We start from the raw sequence: 21,876 nt of genomic DNA, 5'->3' as shown, positions 1-21,876 counted from the left end.
AAGGACACTGGATGCCTGTGTTTTTTCTGGATCTCAGACCTCATGGCTCTGCTTCCTGGTTTTCCAGGCAGCCACCACATGCTCCACTTTATACGGCTTTCAAGCTATGCTTTTAAGTTCTACTCAGCCGTTCTACTTACCAGTATAGGTTTTTTTTTCCTTTCGACTGGCATTTGCTCCCAGATTCTTTGGGAGGTATCTGCTTGGACTGGCCAATTCTATTTGATTACAGGGCCTTCTCGTTTTTTTCTTTTTTAAACATCCAGTTTTTCTCCAGTTGTTTTTTCCTGGGAAATGTGTCAAACGTTTTTCTCAACGATCCCATTTTCTTTAGATTTTCAGTTTTCCATACCCGAATTCATATCTGTGTTTCATTGGGGTACTCCTTGACTCCACTGTTCTAAGAGTGTTTCTTCTTTCAGATTGTTTTCAATCTTTCATCCGTCTGGGTTCGCAGTTATTTCTTTTTTCATCTTTCCTGCCAGACACATGATGGTTCTTTTGAGCATCAGGGATTCTCCTGTTTTCTGTTATTCCACGGGTCGGACTACATTCTTGTACTCCTCAGTGGTTTTTTGTTTTTCAGTGGCTGCAGGCGAGGACTTGTCTCTCAAAGCCTGAATTAGAGAATGACATGGTGACAAAATTCATCACTGTTCCCGTCCCCGCGGATAACCGCGGGAAACTATCTTCATGTCATTCTTTAAGGAGAGAGGGAAGAATCAGAGTATAATTGGGCACAACCACTGACCCTCAAGCTTTGCTTTGAAGAATGCTGGTGTAGAAGGACCGAGGTTGAAATAAACACTAGAAAATGATATGGGATTAGGGGACGGGAACGGTGATGAATTTTGTCACCGTGTCATTCTCTAGTCTGAATATCTTTATTCTCCTCTAGTCTTCCAGAGTTTCCCCTTTTTTTATTTGTTCCCTCCTTGCATGGTCCTCATGCTTAATGCATCCTATTTCTGCATGGGGGGTTCATATGGGCAATCTGCAACCTCAGGGTCTTTCGACTGCCAGGCATCGGATATTTCCCATCCTTTTCCTGATTTTTCAAAGTGATGTTTTAGGCCCTCATGGTTTTTCATCATCTACTCTGTCCTCAAGTCCTTCTCCCTTGCACAGTTAATTCAGTTGTTATGCACTGCAGGTAATTGAGCAAGGAGACTAGGGCTCTCTCCTGTTATGTCAGGAGGCCCTGTTTTTATGGACTTGAGAGGCAACTTGCTATCTGCTCTTACTGCTGTTCCTGGGGAGCTGAATTTTCTAGCAGACAATTTCAGCAGGATTCTTTAATCTTTTATCTCTAGACTTTTCTTCCTTCTTCGTCTGGCAACAGTTATTTTTCTCCTGGACTGGACGAGCATATTTTTATATGCATTCCCTCCACTTCTTCTCCTGTTGAGCTTTTTATTCAAGCTCACGAGAGATGTAACCACCATGCTGCTCTTTACTTCATGGTGGCCCAGGCAACATGGGTTCTCCCTTCTTCTTCAACTCAATTTTTAGGGAGTCCTATTTTCTTCTAATTTTCCTACTCGGTTTACTCCGACTCCGGATATTGATTTATTCCAATCTTCATTGTTTTTTTCCCTTGGGCTGCGTCCATTCCATTTACATCTTTCTCAGCCCGTTTATTGATTTCTGGATATCTCCAGGACACCAGCCATTCACCCTTGTTAATATCAAAAGTGGTTTCGATTTCATTCCTGGGGTCTTTTTTTTATCTGCCTGTTTCCACCTTCCTAGCCGGTGGTGTTTTTTCTTTGTTTGATTCTAGTCTTGAGTCTATATCTCTCAGACTTCTTTTTAATGCTTTTGTATTTTTTCTCTTGATCAGTTTCCAGTTTCCAGATTCATAGCAGGGGTTTTATACTGTGTGTAACCACACTTCATACCTTCTCCTGTCATTTGGGCTATAGTTTTTTTCTACTGGGTTTCCAGGTTTCTGATGGAATTTCTTCTTCCCTACAGTCTCCTTCTGTCATCTGGACTCTCCCAGTGGTTCTTTCCTGTTTGTTGATGTTACCATTTGTAACAATGGCATCAGTTCAACTTGAGTTTATTACCTGGAAAATGGTTTTTCCATATTTCTCTCACATCTGCCGGGGGGGGGGGGGGGGGTGTTTGGTGAGTTTCTTGCTATGCTAGCAGCTTCATCCTTACCAGTCTTTCATCATACCCAGGTGATTCTGTGTTCATGTCCACAGTATCTTCTACTATTTTCATCTCACTCAGTCAGTTCATCTGTCTGTGTTGTTTCCTGCACCTTGTTTTTTCTACAAAAGCTCTTACTTTGTATACTTTGGATAAGCATTTTTTTTGTCCTCCTTGATTCACCGGTCAAAGCCGCAGCGATTTTATTCCAACCTTTTCTTTTGATTCAAATCAGTTTGGATATCCTATATTAATAGGAATGATTTTCACCTGGCTGATTGTCTGCCTCTCGTTCTCCTTTACTCAGCCTGGCCTGGCACAGAGATATCATGTCCCAGTCCCTGAGTTCAAGTTCTGGCAGCTTTTGTTGTTTTCCTTATAGTTACATTATTGAGGAACTCTATACAGTTGCCACCTGGTCCTCAGTTCATTCCTTCACTTCTCACTATTGTCTGGATTTTTCTCCAGACGGGATGGGCACTTGGCCACTATGTATTTTAAATTATATTTTCTTTGCCCAACTCTCCCACCATCCCATCTCTGTTAGCTTGGAGGTCACCCATCAGTGAGAATATGCTACCTGCTTGTCCTGGGATAAAGCACAGTTACTTACCGCAACAGATGTTATCCAGGGACAGTAGGTAGATATTCTCACATCCCACCCACCTCCCCAGGTTGGCTTCTTAACTGGTTTATCGTAACTGAGGGACCGTGTGCCTACGTTGGGCGGGAAGGTACTCGCGCATGCATGGTGCGGGCTATTGAGAACTTTTTAAATTCTTGAAGTGTCCGTACCGAGGCTCCGTCGGTGATGTCACCCATCAGTTACAATATCTGCCTGCTGTCCCTGGATAACACCTGTTACAGTAAGTAACTGTGCTCTTTGGCCTGGCATCATCTCTTAGGGTTTTTACCAAGTGCCTAGTGGTAGTAGCAGCAGCTCTGCGCAGTCATGGTCTTCAGGTCTTTCCGTACCTGGATGATTGGCTCATCAAAGATTCATCATCTCAGGGCATTATTGTAGCGACCCAACGGATTATTTGGTTCATCCAAAGTTTAGGGTTCGAAGTCAACTTTCCAAAATCTCAACTACAGCCCTCTCAGAATCTACATTTCATAGGAGCTGTACTAGACACTATACAACTCGGAGCATTCCTTCCTCAAAAGTGTCAGGATGCTCTCATTCAACTTTGTTAAAAAGTATCATCCCTCACTTCATTCTCTGTGAGGCACATGATGGTTCTGCTGGGTCACATGACCACTAGACAATGTTACAACCAGAAAAGGACTAGATTTTCTGCTTGGTGCACCATTCATCACAAGGAGCCTCAATCTACCTCTTTGTCTTCAGTTTTGGATTACCTGTTGCATTTATCTCAATCAAGCCTCAAATCCATATCTATTCGAGTTCATCTCAGTGCAATTGCTGCTTTCCATCAGCCTATAGAAGGGAAACCCCTCTCTGTTCACTTGTGGTTTCCAGTTTTATGAAAGGACTTTTAAAGGTCAAGCCACCTCTCAAACCGCCTCCAGTGATTTGGGATCTCAATGTGGTTCATGCTCAGTTGATGAAGCCTCCATTTGAACCAAGGTCTTTGGCTTATCTGAAATATCTTACTTACTTGGAAAGTGGTTTTTCTCATTGCTCTCACGTCTGCTTTAGTAGCGGACCCACCTTTCACCGTATTCCATCATGACAAGGTGGTCCTCCGTACTCATTCTAAATTCTTACCTAAAGTGGTTTCAGAATTTCATCTCAATCAATCTATTGTTCTTCAGTGTTTTTTTTTCCAAAGCCTCATTCTCATCCTGGAGAAACAGCTCTTCATACTCTAGACCAGTGCTTTCAAACTCGCGGCCCGGGGACCACATGCTGCCCGCCAGGTACTATTTTGAGACCCTCGGTATGTTTATCATAATCACAAAAGTAAAATAAAACAGTTTCTTGATCATATGGCTCCTTAGCTATAAATCAGAATATTATTATTAAGACTTAGCCAAAAGGCAAGATTTATAAACTATAAAGAGTTTTACCTCATGCAAAATTGTCATTTCTTTAATAAGACATTAACTATTTTTTTCTGAGGCCATTCAAGTACCTACAAATCCAAAATGTGGCCCTGCAAAGGGTTTGAGACCACTGCTTTAGACTGTAAGCATGCTTTGGCTTTCTACTTGCAAAGGACTAAGCCACACAGATCTTCTCAACTTTTTGTCTCCTTTGATCCAAATAAGTTGGCACATCCAGTTTCCAAGCGCACCATCTCCAACTAGTTGGCTGCTTGCATCTGTTTCTGCTAGCTCAGGCTGGACTTCATCTACAGGGTCGAGTCACAGCCCATAAAGTTAGAGCCATGGTGGCATCTGTAGTTTTCCTTAGATTTACTCCTATTGAGGAAATCTGCAAAGTTACTACTTTGTCCTCGATTCATACATTCACCTCTCATTATTGTCTGGATTCTTTTTCCAGATGGGATGGCCACTTTGGCCAGGCAGTTTTACAAAATTTATATGTTGAGAATATGCTGCCTGCTTGACCTGGGATAAAGCACAGTTACTTACCGTAACAGGTGTTATCCAGGGACAGCAGGCAGATATTCTTACAATCCACCCACCTCCCCTGGTTGGCTTTTTAGCTAGTTATCTAAATTGAGGAGACGCTGAGGAGACGCGCTCCCTACCTCAGGCGGGAAGGCACTCGTGCCTGCGCGGTACGGCAGTCGCAAACTTTCTAAAAGTTCTTCAAGAAAGTCTGCTTGTGAAGCTGTCCGCATTGGTGCTCTGTGGATGACGTCACCCATATGTTGAGAATATCTGCCTGCTGTCCCTGGATAACACCTGTTATAGTATGTAACTGTGCTTTATCTGCCGTCATTTACTATGTTACTATGTTAGATGGGGCTGGGCAGTGGGATAAAGTAGGTGTGCCTTTGGGTGGCTGCATATACTTTTGCAAGTTGCTGCCAATGTTCCCAGAAATATGAGCCGGCATGCAGTCTCATGTATGCATTTTAGGCTTGGCAAGAGTGAGCACTATCATGACTTGTCATGTCATATTCTGAACATTCTGATTTCAGTTTCTATTTTTTTCTTAAATTTCTCTCCTTAATTTTATTAGAGTTTTTTTTGGCTGATTTAAGTTCTTTGTTTTTCTGTGGTTCCTTTAGCCCTTTAACAAAAATGAACCATTTGATTTGCTATGGATATTTTTGTCCCAATGTCCCTTAAAACTCCCAGGGGTACATGCTCACAGCAAACTGGGCTTGCAGTGTTTGACAACTGTAGACACTATTTGGCAATAGGAAAAGGAAATCACATGAGTGCTTGCACATGAATGGTGAGGGATCTGGGGGGGGGATGGGGTAGACTTCCCTTTCCAGTCTGTTCCTTATTGTCCTCTATGCTTTCATGGAAACAAGGGGGAGTGACAGGTTGTGATGGACCTTGAAAATCTCTTTCCTGTGACTGAGACACAGGAGTACCAATTCTGTCTCAAGAACACTGAAATTGGTTCCATGTGGAGAGACATACTTGGACAACTTTAGGGAATGTTGTTCTACATGCAGAAGTATTTATGTACATGAAAGGAACATTTGGGCATTGCCACAGATGTTTCCTAGATGTGAGGAACAGTAGCACCATTGGACAGGTGGGTTTAAGAGGAAGGCAGAGTATAAGACTCAAAATTTCCCTGTCTTCTCAGCAGCCTGTAGTTGCAAGGAAAAAACACAATTTGAAGTGTCTATATAAAGATGCTAGAAGCCTAAAAAATAAAATCTAGAGTTAGAGTATATAGCACTGAATGATGAGATTGATATAGGAAACCTGGTGGAAGGAGGACAATCAATGGGACACTGTTACCTGGGTATAAATTATTTTGTAAGGATAGAGTAGATCAATTGGAAAGGTGGTTGCACTATATATTAGAGGGAATTGAATCAAATAAAATAAACATTCTGCATGACATAGATAGCAGTGTGGAATCCTTATGAATAGAAATTCCATGTGTGAAGGGAAGGAATATAAAGGTAGGATTATACTACCGTCCCCCTAGACCAGTGGTTCTTAACCTTGTTGGAGGTACTGAACCCCACCAGTTTCATATGCGTGTTCACCTAACCCTTCTTTATTGGAAAAATAAAATATGAGGGAAAAAATAATATCAATTTTGAAAACAAAAAAGTTCTCCTATATTTCGAATAATAATAACATAATAATGAAATTTACTGCAAATCAGTGTGACTTCTGCTGTTGCCTCTCAGAGACCAGTTCAGAAATGCGCGGCTTTACCTTGGCAAGTGCCACTCTCATGTCATTATCGCAACAAAGTCTGTTTTTCTTCGTTTTTATGTACAGCATCCTGGAAAAGGATTGCTCGCAAAGATATGTTGTAACAAACGGTATGAAAATTTCCAGAGCTTTCTTAGCAATAACAGGATACGTTACCAATTGTTGACACCAAAACGTTGAGAGCGTTGTTGTTCTGAAGACTTGCTGTTGAACCTGGCTCTGCTGAATTTCAATGATTTCATCGAGGTATTCATCATTGACATCTGTTGTCTCAACACTAAACGTGAACAGCTGTCTCACCCATGCTGGATACCACTCTCTTGTAGGGAAGTATCCGTCGAGAGACTTTGCAAGCTCATCTAAGTGCGTAGCAATAGTTTGCTTCAGTTCCGCGGGTACAGAAATGTCTCCGATTCCAGATACATCTTCGATCTTACTTACACAGTTGTCTAGCAGGGGAAAGTTTGCGAAGTTATCGTTTTCTGTTCGTCGTTTCCATAATGGTAGCTTTTTTTGAAAAGCTTTCAAGTTTTCTTCCGCTTCGATGATGTTGACTCCACCACCCTGCATCTGCTTATTGAGATGATTGAGAGCTGCAAAGATATCAGCCATGTACGCTAAAATGAGAATGAACTCAGAATTTTTGAAGCAATCTGCATGACAATGTTGCTGCTCTTGCAAAAACAGAGCTAATTCCACACGCATGGCAAAAACACGATTCAGCACCTGTCCCCGGGATAACCACCGAACATTAGAATGGTACAGAAGTACCTCGAATTCAGATCCCATTTCTTTACACAGCTCCTTGAAGATGCGGTGCTTCAGAGCATTATTTCGCACATAGTTCACGCATTCCACAACAATTTTTAAAACTTGTGCCAGTTTTGGAGGCAAGGTTTTTGTTGCCAATGCATGCCTGTGCAGAATGCAATGCGTAACAATGATGTGTGGTGCATCAGCATTCACTAGCGCACCAAAACCGGACTTTCTTCTGAGCATGGCTGGAGCTCCATCCAAACAAACTGCAGAAACCATATCCCACGAAAGATTGTTATCTTTGAAGAAGTCATCCACAAGTTTCTTCACATCAGTTGCCTTAGTTGTTGTTGTAAGAGGCTTACAAAATAAGAAATCTTCCTTTATCACGTCATCTTTCACATAGCGCACGAATACTGCAAGCTGGCTTAGATTGGAAACGTCTGTGGTCTCGTCGAGTTGAAGGCTGAATTTTGCCGGGCTTGAAATCAGATCTGCAACTACTTGAGCCAAGATGTCTTTGCTCATGTCCTCTATTCTGTTGCTGATGATGTCATTTGAAAGAGGAATTTCAGATAACTGAACTTCAGCCGCTTTTCCCAGCATGATATTCGCCATCTTCAACACAGCTGGTTTTATGAGTGTTTCACCAATGGTGTGTGGTTTGCCCTGCTTTGCGATCAGGTAAGCAACTTCGTACGATGCTGTGAGGAATGGTTTGTTGATGGGTACAAAGCCGAGAACAGGCAGAGTAGCCTTTTCATCGAATCTTGCTCTCTTCACCTTGAATTCAGCGAGCGCTGTGTTCTTGTATTTTCCATCTCCATGCAGCTTAAGGAAGTGTTCCCTTAGTTTTGCTGGAGCTAGACTAGAATTACTCAACTTGGCATTGCAAATCATGTAATTAGGACGCTGACTCCCATCACGTTCCGTTATACATGTGAATCCATATTGTACATATTCGTCCGACCACTTTCGTATTTTGCTCGACATAGTTAGTAAGGGTTTAAAATATTAAGATAGGTATCACACGACGTACCATCACAACAGTTACAATTCGACTACTGTGCGCATCAAATCCCCTGCAGCACAGATAGGCCAAGCGATGTTGCGTGATCACCTGCAGCCAATTATGGACAAGCGGGGCGTATCATCACGAATCATAAGCGCTTTGGTCACGTTCAATCATCTATCAGTTAAATCACAAATTTTGATCAGGAATTGATTGATGTATATAAGGCGTTAGTTACAGATTGATAGATCAAGAAATCGAGTACATGATCAGTCTTGATCAAAATCACTGAATAACTGATAGATGATTGAACGTGACCGAAGCGCTATATGAGTCGGAGGTGTGTTTTGACCTCCGCCGAACCCGCGAGACCGATTCACCGAACCTCTGGGGTTCGGTCGAACCCAAGTTAAGAACCACTGCCCTAGACAAAATGAGCAGACAGATGAAGAAATGTTTTCAGAGATTAGGAAAGCTGGATAATTGGGTGAAAGTATAATAATGCATGATTTCAATTACTGTGATCTTACTATATCATAAAAAAGAAGCATAATTCTAATCACTAAAAAGAAAAATATGCTAGACATTTGCACAGATAGCACCACTGCAGTATGTAGGGCTGGAAACCACTCTAAGCCCCGACTTGAGAGCTCCACCTCCGTGTCCCAGGTCAGCCAGTTCTCCAGGGGTGGAGGAAACCCCGGAGATGGGGGAAGTACTTCCTCGAGAGGCAGCAGAGTCATCACAGGAGACTGAAGAAGCAGTACTCTCTATTCAGAGAGTAACTGCAGAAGAAACCAGGGAAGAACAAGCTACCGGAGGTGAAAGATTCCAGCCAGTACCTATCCAGGGAAACTCTTCTTCTTTTGACATTGAGCATTTCTATACTCAGCTCTAGAGAGCTGAAAGATCTATCAACGGATATGACTGTTTCAAAAACCATGACTCAAAAACTTGATCAAGAAATATCAATGACCAAACAAGTACAGGAATCCCTAATTAAAGACAACATTAATTTAAGAAGAAAATTAGAGACACTTGAAAATAACTCCCGGAATAATAATTTGAGATTAATTAATTTTCCTAGATTGACTTTGATTACCCCTAGGGAAATGCTTAGGAGATATTTGATAGAAATATTAGAAGTGTCAGAAGAAACCTTACCACCATTTGCTCAAGTATACTACTTGCCAAATATAGAAGGGGCCCAAATGCAAGTTAAAGCATCAAATTAAGTATTACTGAATGTTTCTGAATTGTTAGAAACTTCAGATAGAGAAACAGCAGTATCTTCCACTTTGATTTTGACTGTAGCTCTCGCTATTGATAAAACATGGTTATTGAGACTTTAAAAATAGACACAAAGAGTTCCTTGGTTGTAAAATACAAATGTTTCCTGACCTTTCCAGAGAAACTCAAAAGCGACGTAGAGAATTTTTGTTGTTGAAACCTGGAATCACATCACTGGGAGCAACTTTTTACTTGAGACATCCTTGCAAATGTATTATTTACTACCGTTCATTTAAATATGTTTTCTTTGAACCACAACAACTAACAGCTTTTCTGGCTACGTCTAGACTGGATAAAGAGAAAACAACAGCTCCATAATTATATATCTGCCTATCTCTCAGTTTTGTCTGCATTCTATTTTTCTTTTAATAATATTTCCTTGTTCGCTCTAATGAAATCTTGAGTTGAGTTGGTTAGAAGATTTTCTTGTATTTAGTTTCTTTATTGGACTGTATATGATTTATATTGTATATAGTTCTCACCTTACTAACTTACTTTCTTTACAAGTGAATATTTGACATGTCATTTGAAAAATTAATAAAAAGAATTAAATATAAAAACATCACACCCAATTCACCCGTAGTGTAGTGACTGTTCGAAACAAGTGAGATCTTGCAATTCAAGTACGTACAGTACTATATTTCCTATTAAAATTTTGGGGATTTGGGAGTTTCCATTATTTCCTATGGGGAAATTCGCTTTGATATACAAGTGCTTTGGATTACAAGCATGCTTCTGGAACTAATTATGTTCGCAAACCAAGGTACCACTGTATGGCCATTTACAGGTATGCTAAAAGTGGCCTCAGTGCACAGGAAAGCCCTCTGCTACAGATACCACAGGCTGCTTTTTTAGTGGAGCTTAATAAAATGACTTCAAAGTTAGGTACATAAATATTTTGAATATTGGGCCCTTATATGTTTATCAAGTTATTTTATTTAACTTTTGAAATAGAAATTAATAAATTAATACTGGTGTCTTTCAGATTGTGATATCGAAACTTGTATACATTCTGAACAAACAAATAAACAAACGTTTAAGCTTTGGATATGAGATTACAAAAGGGTTTGTCATAGGGGAAGAATTTGTAAAGAACTTAATTGATCAGATATCAGATCAGAAGATTATTTCCCAGGTAAGAAACACACAAACTACTGCATGTCGATAACACATCAATTATTAGAAATTCTTCTTGATGTTACATATAAAAATGGCTAGTGTAATAATAATAATAATAACTTTATTCTTATATACCGCCAACAATCTTGCGACTTCTAGGCGGTTTACAATAAAATAAACTGTAAATACAATCAAGAGAAACTGTAAATACAATCAAAGAAACTGTAAATACAATCAAGAGAAACTTTACGTACAGCGAATTAAAGAGTATATCAGTGTGTATCTCGTACAATGAATTAGAGAGTATAGCAGTGTACATCTGATAACATTAATAATGTTAACGTCAGTTTGTGTGTTGCAAGGCCAGGAAGTGCCAAGTTGTTTACACAGAAGTAGAAATGTTCCTTAAGTTCATAGAGTGTTCATATTTAGTGAATAGGGGTTGTGGTTAACAGTTTGCACGTTCAGGTATGTGGTGATGTTAAGAGGGGGGTTGATGTTCCGGTTCGTTACCTAGGTATTTCAAGAATAGGTAAGTTTTTAGGTGTTTCCTGAATTCTTCATAGTTGTTTGTGTGCGCAATTAGTTTTTCTAGGTCTTTACCCCATATGGCTGCTTGATATGATAGCAGTTGTTGATGGTGTCTCTTATATTTGCACCCTCTAGCCGGTGGGGAGACAAATTTCATGTGTGTTTTTCTTTCATGTCTGTTGGTTGGGAATGAGAAGAGGTCTGTAATGTATTTTGGGGCTAGACCATTTAATACTTTGAAGCAGAGACATCCTAGCTTGAACTTCGTGCGCGCCTCCATCGGCATCCAGTGCAGGAGTCGGTAGGAAGGGGTTATGTGATCGGACTTCTTCAGCCCGAAAATCATCCTGACTGCTGCATTTTGTATCAGTTGTAGTCTTTGCATTTGCTTCTGGGGGATTGTCAGATGGGTGATGTTGCAATAGTCCAGGTGGTTTAGTATTAGGGATTGTACTAGAATTCTGAAAGCTGAAGTGTGGAAGTACGCCTTAATGGATTTAAGTTTCCATAGAGTGAAAAACCCTCTTTTGATTAAGGAGTCTATGTGGTCTTTCATGGTTAGTCCTTGGTCTAGTATTACTCCTAGAATCTTCATCGTTGGTTGAATGGGGTAATTTACATTGTTAATGTGTAATGATATTGTTGTGTTCTGTGCGTGTGGCGAGGCTATGAAGAATTTAGTTTTTTCTGAATTGAGCTTCAGTTTGAAATCTGTGGTCCATTGATCCATCGTGTTTAGCGCTTCAGTTGCTGTGGGGGTGATTTCGGAGGGGGATGCTGTAAACGGGATTATGATTGTGTATGTCTGCATGGAAAAAATGTTAGCTTCTGTCAAAACTTTAGGGCCAAGTATACAGAATATAAGAGTTGTCCTACTGGGTCAGACCAAAGGTCCATATAGCCCAGTATCCTGCTTACAACTGTAGCCAATCCAGATTACAAACACCTGAGAGAATCCCAAAGGTGGCAAGATTCCATGGTACTTAATCTCAAGGATAAGCAATGGCTTTCCTTAATAATGCTATATGGACTTTTTCTCTAGGAATTGTCCAAACCTTTATAAACCCAGCTACATTCACACTGCCTTTACCTCATTCTGGATATGTGGTGACTTCAGTCTTCACATAGACAACCCAGCATGCCAGTTTGCAGTAGCCTAGGACTACTGCAAACAATGAAGGGAAAAACCCATGCAAAAGGATACACTTTAGATGTACTGTTCGACAGAGAGGATGATATAGGAAACTGTAATCCCACTTCTATGAAATTGTTATGGACAGACCACCACCTTCAGGATAAGAGAAACAGAAAGTAGGAAATAGCTTTGAAAACTTAATAAAGATTAAAAAAAAAAAATGGAATGGAAAAGGTCAAAAACAGATGAAAACTGGAAAAAGCACAAACAGCATCAAAGCAGGTGCCATAAGGCGGTAAGAGGGGCCAAAAGAGACTACAAGGAAAAAATAGCCAAGGAGGCAAGGAACTTCAAGCTGTTCTTTCGATATATCAAGAGGAAACGACCCACGAAGGAAGCGGTGGGGCCATTGGATGACCATGGAATAAAGGGAGTGCTAAAGTAGGACAAAGCCATCGCTGACAAACTGAACACATTTTTTGCATCTGTATTTACCAAAGAGGATATACACAACATACCGGAGGCCGACAGGCTATACACGGGAAATGAAGACGGGAAACTGACATTATCCCAGGAAAAGCAAGCAGCCTATTCTCACATATGGGTGACATCATCCACGGAGCCCTGATGTGGACAGCCTCGCAAGCATACTTAGAACATAAGAAGTTGCCTCCACTGGGTCAGACCAGAGGTCCATCGTGCCCATGGGTCCGCTCCCGCGGCGGCCCATCAGGTCTATGGCCTGTGAAGTGGTTCCTGGCCATTTCTATAACCTACCTCTGCTTCTACTTGCCTGTAGAAACTTCAGAAGTTTTGAATCAGCCGCACCGCGCATGCACGAGTGACTTCCCGCCAAGCACAGGGCGAGTCTTCTCAGTTTTCCGCAGAGCTGAGAAGTATGTACTTTGACGTTCTGCGCTGAACTTAGTTCGCTTTGTGCCTTCTCTCACCGCGGTTTGTGTTCTTTTTAGTCTCGAATCGCTGTGTTACTTATTTTCTTTAACTTTACTTTAAAAAAAATACTTTATTTTATTTTTCTTTGTCGACTGACTAGCGGCAAAAAGTAATGCAGATCCTCTTATTCCGAATAACTACTGGCCAGTATCAAACCTTCCATTTCTTTCCAAAACTACCGTACTTGAGAGAGAGTGGTATTCAACCAACTTTAAACTCATGTTGAATCAGTTAATGCTTTGCATCCTGCAATAGTAATTCTGTCACAGCAAATGCACTGAAGCCCATAGGAATTGAATGGACTTTGGTGCATTTGCCATGGAAGAATCACTACTGTGGCTTTGTAAAAGGGACCCTTACTGAGTGAACTCCATAGTCACCTAGATCAGTGTTTCTCAACTTTTTCAAGCCAAGTATCCCCTAAGTCTAACAAATACCAACTGAGTGAGGTGTACCCCAGCCCAAGCTCCACCCCTGACCCTACCTCCATTATAATATTACTAATTGTAATGCAATTTCTTCATTCATTTTTCATGTACACACAATATAATCTTATTATTCACGATGGTAACCACAAAATTAAAAAAACACAAAGCACACTGTATGCAGAGAAAATGGTAATTATTTATATTTGTTTTATTTTTCAAAGAGATCAAGGCAGATGACTAAAATATGCAATGTCACCTCAGTAACAACTATAGAAAAATAGATAAATATAGTGCAAAATATAGATAGCAGATTATAAATTCTCAAAACTGACACATTTTGATCACTAAATTGAAAATAAAATCATTTTTCCTACCGTTGTTGTCCAATGATTTCATGAGTCTGGTTGCACTTCCTTCTAACTGCATCCAATATTTCTTTTTCTTCCTGCACGCTTCCTCTCCTCCGGACTTCATTCCCTTACCCAACCAACATCTGAGTCCCTCCATGAGTACAACGTTCCTTCCTCTCTCCTCCCTTATTGGCAACATGTCTCCCTTTCTCTCCCTCCTCTGTTATGATCTTGCAGCTCCCTCCTCTATTATAATATTGCATCTGTTATGATCTTACATCTCTCTGTTCTTCCTTAGGATCTTCCCCCACCGTCTCTTCTGTCTACACCTCCCATAGTCCAGGTCCTCCTTTCTTCCAGGTCTTTCTCTGCCTCTCTCTCTCTCTCTCTCCTTCCTTCCTTCCTCCTTGGCCCAGAATCTTTCCACTTCTCTGCAGTCTTTTTCTCTCTTCCCTCTATACACCCCCAAGTTCAACATCTGTGCTCTTCTCTTCTGCCTCCCCTTTGTTTCAGGTTTCTCCCTCTATCTTCCTTCTTCGAGTCATCCCACCTTTGTTTCAGGTCTTTCTGTAACTCTCACTCTCACTGTCTTCCAGTGGCTTACCTAGGGTATTTGGCACCCGGGGCCCAACATTTTTTGACACCCCCCCCCCCCAATGTAAAAAATTTTTTTTTTGCAATAACCATGAAACGGAATAAATGGTCAGAATAGAAACAGGTAGTGAAAATTTTCTTTTATTGAACCTCATATATGGAACCATTATTCCAAACATAACATAACATAAATTATGTCTAAATTGTCATGGCATTAGAAGTACATATGGAGTAGTTGTCAATGATTTCATCAAAATTGATCTTCTTTGCATATTCATATTCAATGGACAGTATAGCTAGATTCGTCAATCTATCATTGCTCATAGTTGATCGAAGAACACTTTTTATTAATTTTAATTTTGAAAACTTTCTTTCACATGAAGCAACAGATACACAAATAGTTAGGAAAAGTCTTAAACATAATGATAAGTTTGGCACAGATTCATAAAAATCCCATTTCACAATAAATTCTAGAAATTGCAAAACTGTCCATGCCTTTGTTTCTTTGGGATTCATTCCAGCAGCTTTTAAAAGTCTCTGCAGTCGAAAAATTTCCAGTATGATTTCTTCACCAGAAAATTCATCATAAATTTCAGTTATATTTGGTAAAATCTTGCGAAGGTTTTCTTCTTCTGCAAAAATTAGAGAGAATGGTTGAATGATAGCAAACATTGACATTATTTGATCCATTGCTTTAGAACGAGTCTCCAGTTCTTGGTGAAAACGATCAAGACATTCAAACATAGCCCTTGTGGTTTCTTCTGTCAAAGTAAGACCAGCATCTTTTGTTGTTTCTCTAGGCATTCTTCTTCGAAACTTGATTCTTTCTTCTATGCCAATGTCCATGTCCTTACATTTTGTTGTTCCATAGTTAATGGCCTTATCCACAATTTCTATGCGCTGGTCTTCAAGGAACAATTTTAAACCTTGCAGTTTCACTGTACATTGTTCAAGGCTGATCCCGGCTGTTTGTAAATATTTTTGTGTCTGATTAACCTCATGTAAAACTTCACACCAGAAAAAGAGATAACACAGAAAAGAAAAATCACATACAGCAGAGAGTAAAATCTGAGCTGATCCTCTTGTATCCACATTTTCTTTTGAATCACACAGTGCTTCAAGGGTTGAAATTAACTTTTCAAAATGTGTCTTTAAAGCATGCACTGCTTCATAATGAGCACTCCATCTTGTCTGGGAAAGTCTTTTCACTGTTATACCTACATTCTGTAGCATTTCTCATCGATGAGTTGAGACTGAAAAGAATGAATACACTTTTTCCAAAGCTCCAAAAAAAGTCACACATGAAGAAACACTTCCAAAAGAGTGAACTCCACAAAGGTTCAGAGAATTATTTGCACAAGGCACAAATAAAGCCTTGGGATTAATTTCTTTGATTTTTGCCTGAACACCTCCGTGAATGCCAGCCATAGTTGCAGCGTTGTCATAGCCTTGACCACGACAGAGGTTTATATCCAATCCATCACTATCCAGTTGTTTCAAGATCTGTTCCGTGAATTCAGCAGCAGACTTCCCAGAAATAGGAAAGAAGCCCAAGAATGATTCCTTTATTTCAACTTTATCATCTTCAATATAGATATATCTGATCACTTCACACATTTGATCAGTGTGTGAAACATCAGGGGTGCTATCAAAAAGAATGCCAAAGTATTTTGCTTTTTTAATATCTGCCACAATTTTTTCTTTAAAAAATATATGAACTGACTTCGTATTCAACACAAACCTGTCTATGAAGTGTAATCAATATGTTTTAAGTTGCTCAGAAATGTGAAACTCAACAAGGGGGGAATGCACCCCCCTAGAATGGGAACAGAGTTTACCTCCCAGTCATTGCAACTGTTTCTGTAGAGATCACACTTCAAGCCAGGATGTTAGTTAATAAAAAATTGTTACAATCCTTGAAATGATATAAAGTATAGGATTTTCTCCTTTCTTCTTATGCTTGTTTTATACTTGTCAGAACATCACTTAAGCATGATTAATAGAATCATAACTTAGCTCAAATGAGGGGTTTGGGGTCCCGACGCGGCCCCGTTTCGTGTCCTTCGTCAGGAGACCCACTCACGATTGCTGGAAAACTGGCTGTAGTCTTTTAAACTTCAGTTATGTTAAAGTTAGTGATACGACAACATTTCTGCAATACAAAAATCATTTACAACATCAGGTGTGAGTAAAAATCCATAACCACACCTCGATGAAAAGTATTACTTTTTAAGGCTAAACTAGAGGAGGGAATGCACAAAATACATACCAAAACTGAAAAGCTCTCACACCACAAAGTGTATTCAAACTGCCAGAAAGGACACAGCAGTGCACTCCCGATTTAAATAGAGAGAAGGGGGAGGGATTTGATGATTTCATCAAGTGACTGATGCATTAATCAAAACTGTGAAAAAAAACTGTGAGGCAAAAAAATTGTAAAATGCTGTAAAAAATGAATGAAAATGAATTAAAAATAAAACAAAAATAACATTGCAGATTATTGTATTATTTTTGTTTTATTGAAACTTTGTTTTATTGAAACTTTGCAGAAATGGGTGGTTCGCGCTGATTTGCACGCGGCCACTCTGGCAGAATATTGTCGTCTAAAGAGAATACCTCGAGGATTAAGAATGAGAACAGCCCCTAGATTGTTCTTGGATAATTCCACCTTCCTGGATAAATGGAATGCTGTGCTCAATAAATGTTCTTTAGATCTCATGTTATTAGTGATTGAAACCACTAAAACAGAACTACAGACATATAACAGTGAGTTTCAACAGGCCAAAGATAGTTTAAAATCAATGGGCAGTATAGAAGAGTACAATCAAAAATTAACAGATCTTAATCTCAAAATAGATACATTCAAGGAAGATTTACAAAAACTAAAAATCAAAAAATTAAGACGGGACGAGTTAGATTATACAAAAGGGTTTGTCTACCCATGGATGGACAAATCCAGCAATAATAGACGAAAAAAACGACCTACATACACACAAACATCTTCTGATACTTCAGACGACGATAAAAAAACATCTTCTAGCTTTAAACAATCCCAGTCAGTCCATTTTCAAGGGGGCCCATCATCAAACACTCGCAGACCAGCCAGGACAAAAAACAGCAGAATTCAACCATAGCATCAAATGTGTTCAACCTATCACATAGGACTTTAACCACAGTAGAACTATCTGTATTAAATAAAGGATTATCTTTTGTGCCCTCTAACCCTTATTATTCTTTTGACACCAGAGTCTCCATGTTTAAGTTCATAAGAAAATGTAAACTTAAACATTTTTTTCATCAAGAAGCAACTTCTGATGCATTGCCATCTGTCAGTGACAATGCATTAAAAATTAAATCTACATGGTGTCCCCCAGGGTCAGTGGATTCCCATATTCAAGCATTTGAGAATTTGGTACTTAGAGATATTAGTTCTCTTGAAAAGAACCCCTATAAGATCCAACACAATTTATCACGGGCCCAGCAGATAGCCCTGCAATCTTTGAGTTCTGATCAAAGTATCATTATCCGTCCGGCAGATAAAGGGGGTGGTGTGGTTCTTCTTGATACTGAGCAATATGTGGCTGAAGCAGATCGTCAGTTGTCAGATCAAAGTTATTACACTTTATTGCAAGAAGACCCCACCCCTTTCATACAAGATGTGATATCACACCTTTTAGTTCATGCATCAGAAGCAGGGGTCATCACGGACAAGGAATTCAAATTTCTTTCATGTAAACATCCAAGAATTCCCGTCATCTATTTTGTCCCAAAAATTCACAAGTCCCTTCAAAATCCCCCAGGTAGACCCATTGTGTCAGGCATTGGTTCCATTTTAGAACCGTTATCTGCTATGCTTGATACTTACCTTAAAGACAAAGTTTCTTTAGCTTCTTCATACGTGCTTGACTCCGCCCACATGATCAATATTTTAGCGCAATACCAACAAGTTCCTCCACAAGCTACGTTAATAACGTTAGACATATCTGCCTTATATACTAATATTCCGCAGAATTCAGCAGTAACAATTATTGAAGAGGAATTGCGCACCTTGGAGCTTTCTCAAGGCAGGGTTGAATTTTTAACACAGCTGGCGCGTATAGCTTTAAATATGAACTATTTCCAGTTTGATATGAAGTACTACAAACAAATCAAGGGCACTGCCATGGGGGCTAAGATGGCACCCTCTGTGGCGTGCCTATACGTATCTAGATTTGAAGAAACTTTCTTATACATTTCTGATTTTTGGAAGGACTTTTTAATTTGGAAACGGTATATTGATGACATCTTCGCTGTATGGACAGGTCCCTCTGCAGATTTACAGATATTTCTAGCCTGGCTGAACTCATGTGATAGTAATTTACAATTTGTTATGCATACAAATTCACAACAGGTATCTTTTTTAGATATTCAAATTTGTTTACATCATGGACATTTTTCTACCACCATTTTTCGTAAGTCTACTGATAGGAACAATTTACTAGAATACAGTAGTTTCCACCCCAGACATTTAAGAAATAACATTCCAGTGGGACAATTTTTACGTCTCCGAAGACTCTGCACCACGGTCCAGGAATATATTATAAAAGCTGGTGAAATGAAATTCAGATTTCAACAAAGGGGGTATTCTCACTCAGTGATACAGAAAGCATATAAGCGAGCTTTATATGCAAATAGAACTTTATTAATATCTTCACCATCAAAATCAGATGAGAACTCTCTAGTATGTGTCCTCCCTTATTCAGTTCGGGCGTTTGATATTAAACATATCATTAAACAACACTGGGGAATTATGCAATTCCATGAGGCATTCCAACAGGTGCCCAGATTCGCGTTCTCCAAACAGCGCAACCTGAAGCAGCATTTGGTCCATTCCCAGTTCATTAAACAACCACGGACACAAACATCAGGTCAACATTCTCAGTGTGGTCGTTGCAAAATATGCAAACATTGTGTCACTTTACAACAAATGTCTCTGTCTAAGTCATCTTAGTCATATCAAGTGCCCCGCTACTAATTGTGACTCTCGACAAGTAGTGTACATCATCCAATGCCCATGTCAGTTGTTTTATGTATGGTGCACTGTATCAAGACCCGGATCGGAGAACACATCAGCAGGATTCGCACAGGAGTGAAAGAGGCCCCCCTAGTACAGCATTGGTTGGATCATCAACATGCACCCACGGATCTCATCTTTTCTATTCTCAATGTCATAGTTCCTACTAGAGGAGGAGATGTTGCAAGGATGCTTTGGAAACAAGAACAGAAGTGGATTTTTATCCTCAATACCTTGCACCCACATGGACTGAACAGCGAGATGGAGTGGGTTGCATTTCTATGACTCTTAACATTATTTTGTTCCTTAACCAGGTGGTAACATTGCAGATTATTGTATTATTTTTGTTTTATTTTTATTTTTAATTCATTTTCATTCATTTTTTACAGCATTTTACAGTTTTTTTGCCTCACAGTTTTGATTATTGCATCAGTCACTTGATGACATCATCAAATCCCTCCCCCTTCTCTCTATTTAAATCGGGAGTGTACTGCTGTGTCCTTTCTGGCAGTTTGAATACACTTTGTGGTGTGAGAGCTTTTCAGTTTTGGTATGTATTTTGTGCATTCCCTCCTCTAGTTTAGCCTTAAAAAGTAATACTTTTCATCGAGGTGTGGTTATGGATTTTTACTCACACCTGATGTTGTAAATGATTTTTGTATTGCAGAAATGTTGTCGTATCACTAACTTTAACAAAACTGAAATTTAAAAGACTACAGCCAGTTTTCCAGCAATCGTGAGTGGGTCTCCTGACGAAGGACACGAAACGGGGCCGCGTCGGGACCCCAAACCCCTCATTTGAGCTAAGTTATGATTCTATTAATCATGCTTAAGTGATGTTCTGACAAGTATAAAACAAGCATAAGAAGAAAGGAGAAAATCCTATACTTTATATCATTTCAAGGATTGTAACAATTTTTTATTAACTAACATCCTGGCTTGAAGTGTGATCTCTACAGAAACAGTTGCAATGACTGGGAGGTAAACTCTGTTCCCATTCTAGGGGGGTGCGTTCCCCCCTTGTTGAGTTTCACATTTCTGAGCAACTTAAAACATATTGATTACACTTCATAGACAGGTTTGTGTTGAATGCGAAGTCAGTTCATATATTATTTATCAAAGCAATTTCTGACTTCTTCTAGTTTTCACTAGTGACATCCCCGCCATCTCATAAGGACAATTTTTTCTTTGACATAATTTCCCAGAAGATGAATTCATTTTGAATTTTGGGAGATAAGTATGAACTCAATCTGCTTTCAGAAGGAATAGCATGTTTGATTTTTACAAAATGTTCCTTCAAAATTGGGTCATAATTTGATAGTAATTCTATCAACTCCAAAAATTTTCCTTTGTTTGTTGATAACATATCCTCTCTGTGACCACGGAAAGGAAGGTTTTGTTTAGCCAAAAACATAATTACATCCAAAACACGATGTAAAATGTCTCTCCAGTATTTTCTCTCTTTATCCATTTCCACTTCATGAATTCTATCAATAGTTTTTTGGAGTTCCAGTCTCCTTGCCAAGGTCTTCCATTGTTCTAAGCAGAAGAGATGTTCTGATCGCTCATGTTCAGGGACTTTAGGATTTAATTTCCACCAGTTTTTAAAGCCAATTATAAAGACAGATGTTCCAGCTTTTGTCTCACTATCTGCAAACAGTCTGCAGCAAAAACAAAACAAGCAATTTTTTGATTTTGAATAAACCATCCAGGTTCTTAAAACTTTTTCGCCCTTTGGTAAAGATTTATAGAACCATGAGGTTGTTAAGTGTCGACTGAATCCTTTGCTCTTTTTTCCTTCTCGCTGACTAGCAGAGAAAGGTCCATTTTTATTCTGAAAAGGTTCACTTCCCTTCTTAACCAGGTTAACTCTCAAGTCATCTGGAACTGGTAGCGATATCGCAATAAAGTGAAATTTCATACGCTATTTCTTCAAACTCTTGGTCTTTACTAGCATCCCTTTCTTCTCCACTGTTATTTTTATGCTGTTGGTGTTGACTCTTGCTATCAATTAGATTCTCTTCCTCAATGTCAGTGCTTATAGATGATGATTCACTGTCATCTTTCAGTCCAGTGTCATCTGAATCTTGCGTTTCTACTACTTCGGATGTGCCAGCTTGCACTTCTTCAGAATCTTCTTCATTACCTTTATGCGATGCTGAAAGCATTACATATTTCAACATAGATCCAGATATTGATTCAAT

The 21,876-nt window shown here is 39.5% G+C and overlaps 1 protein-coding gene across 12 annotated transcripts in view; it reads left to right on the top strand.

The window, feature by feature from the left end:
* Positions 1-21,876, top strand: part of LOC117350768 (sodium/hydrogen exchanger 10-like) — a 753,575-nt gene that overhangs the window by 451,709 nt on the left and 279,990 nt on the right. For 11 of the 12 annotated variants that reach the window (XM_033925346.1, XM_033925353.1, XM_033925347.1 and 8 more), the window contains one exon: positions 10,494-10,643. The exons of the other annotated variant lie outside the window; for it this stretch is intronic. In XM_033925346.1, the coding sequence (XP_033781237.1) occupies positions 10,494-10,643 (150 nt within the window). The remainder of the gene's footprint in view (positions 1-10,493; positions 10,644-21,876) is intronic. 12 annotated transcript variants of the gene reach the window in all.

Source organism: Geotrypetes seraphini, chromosome 16 (assembly GCF_902459505.1).
Source record: "Geotrypetes seraphini chromosome 16, aGeoSer1.1, whole genome shotgun sequence".
Classification (NCBI taxonomy): Eukaryota; Metazoa; Chordata; class Amphibia; order Gymnophiona; family Dermophiidae; genus Geotrypetes; species Geotrypetes seraphini.
The sequence above is the reverse complement of the archived record's forward strand: the minus strand, read 5'-3'. Positions and strand labels throughout refer to the sequence as shown.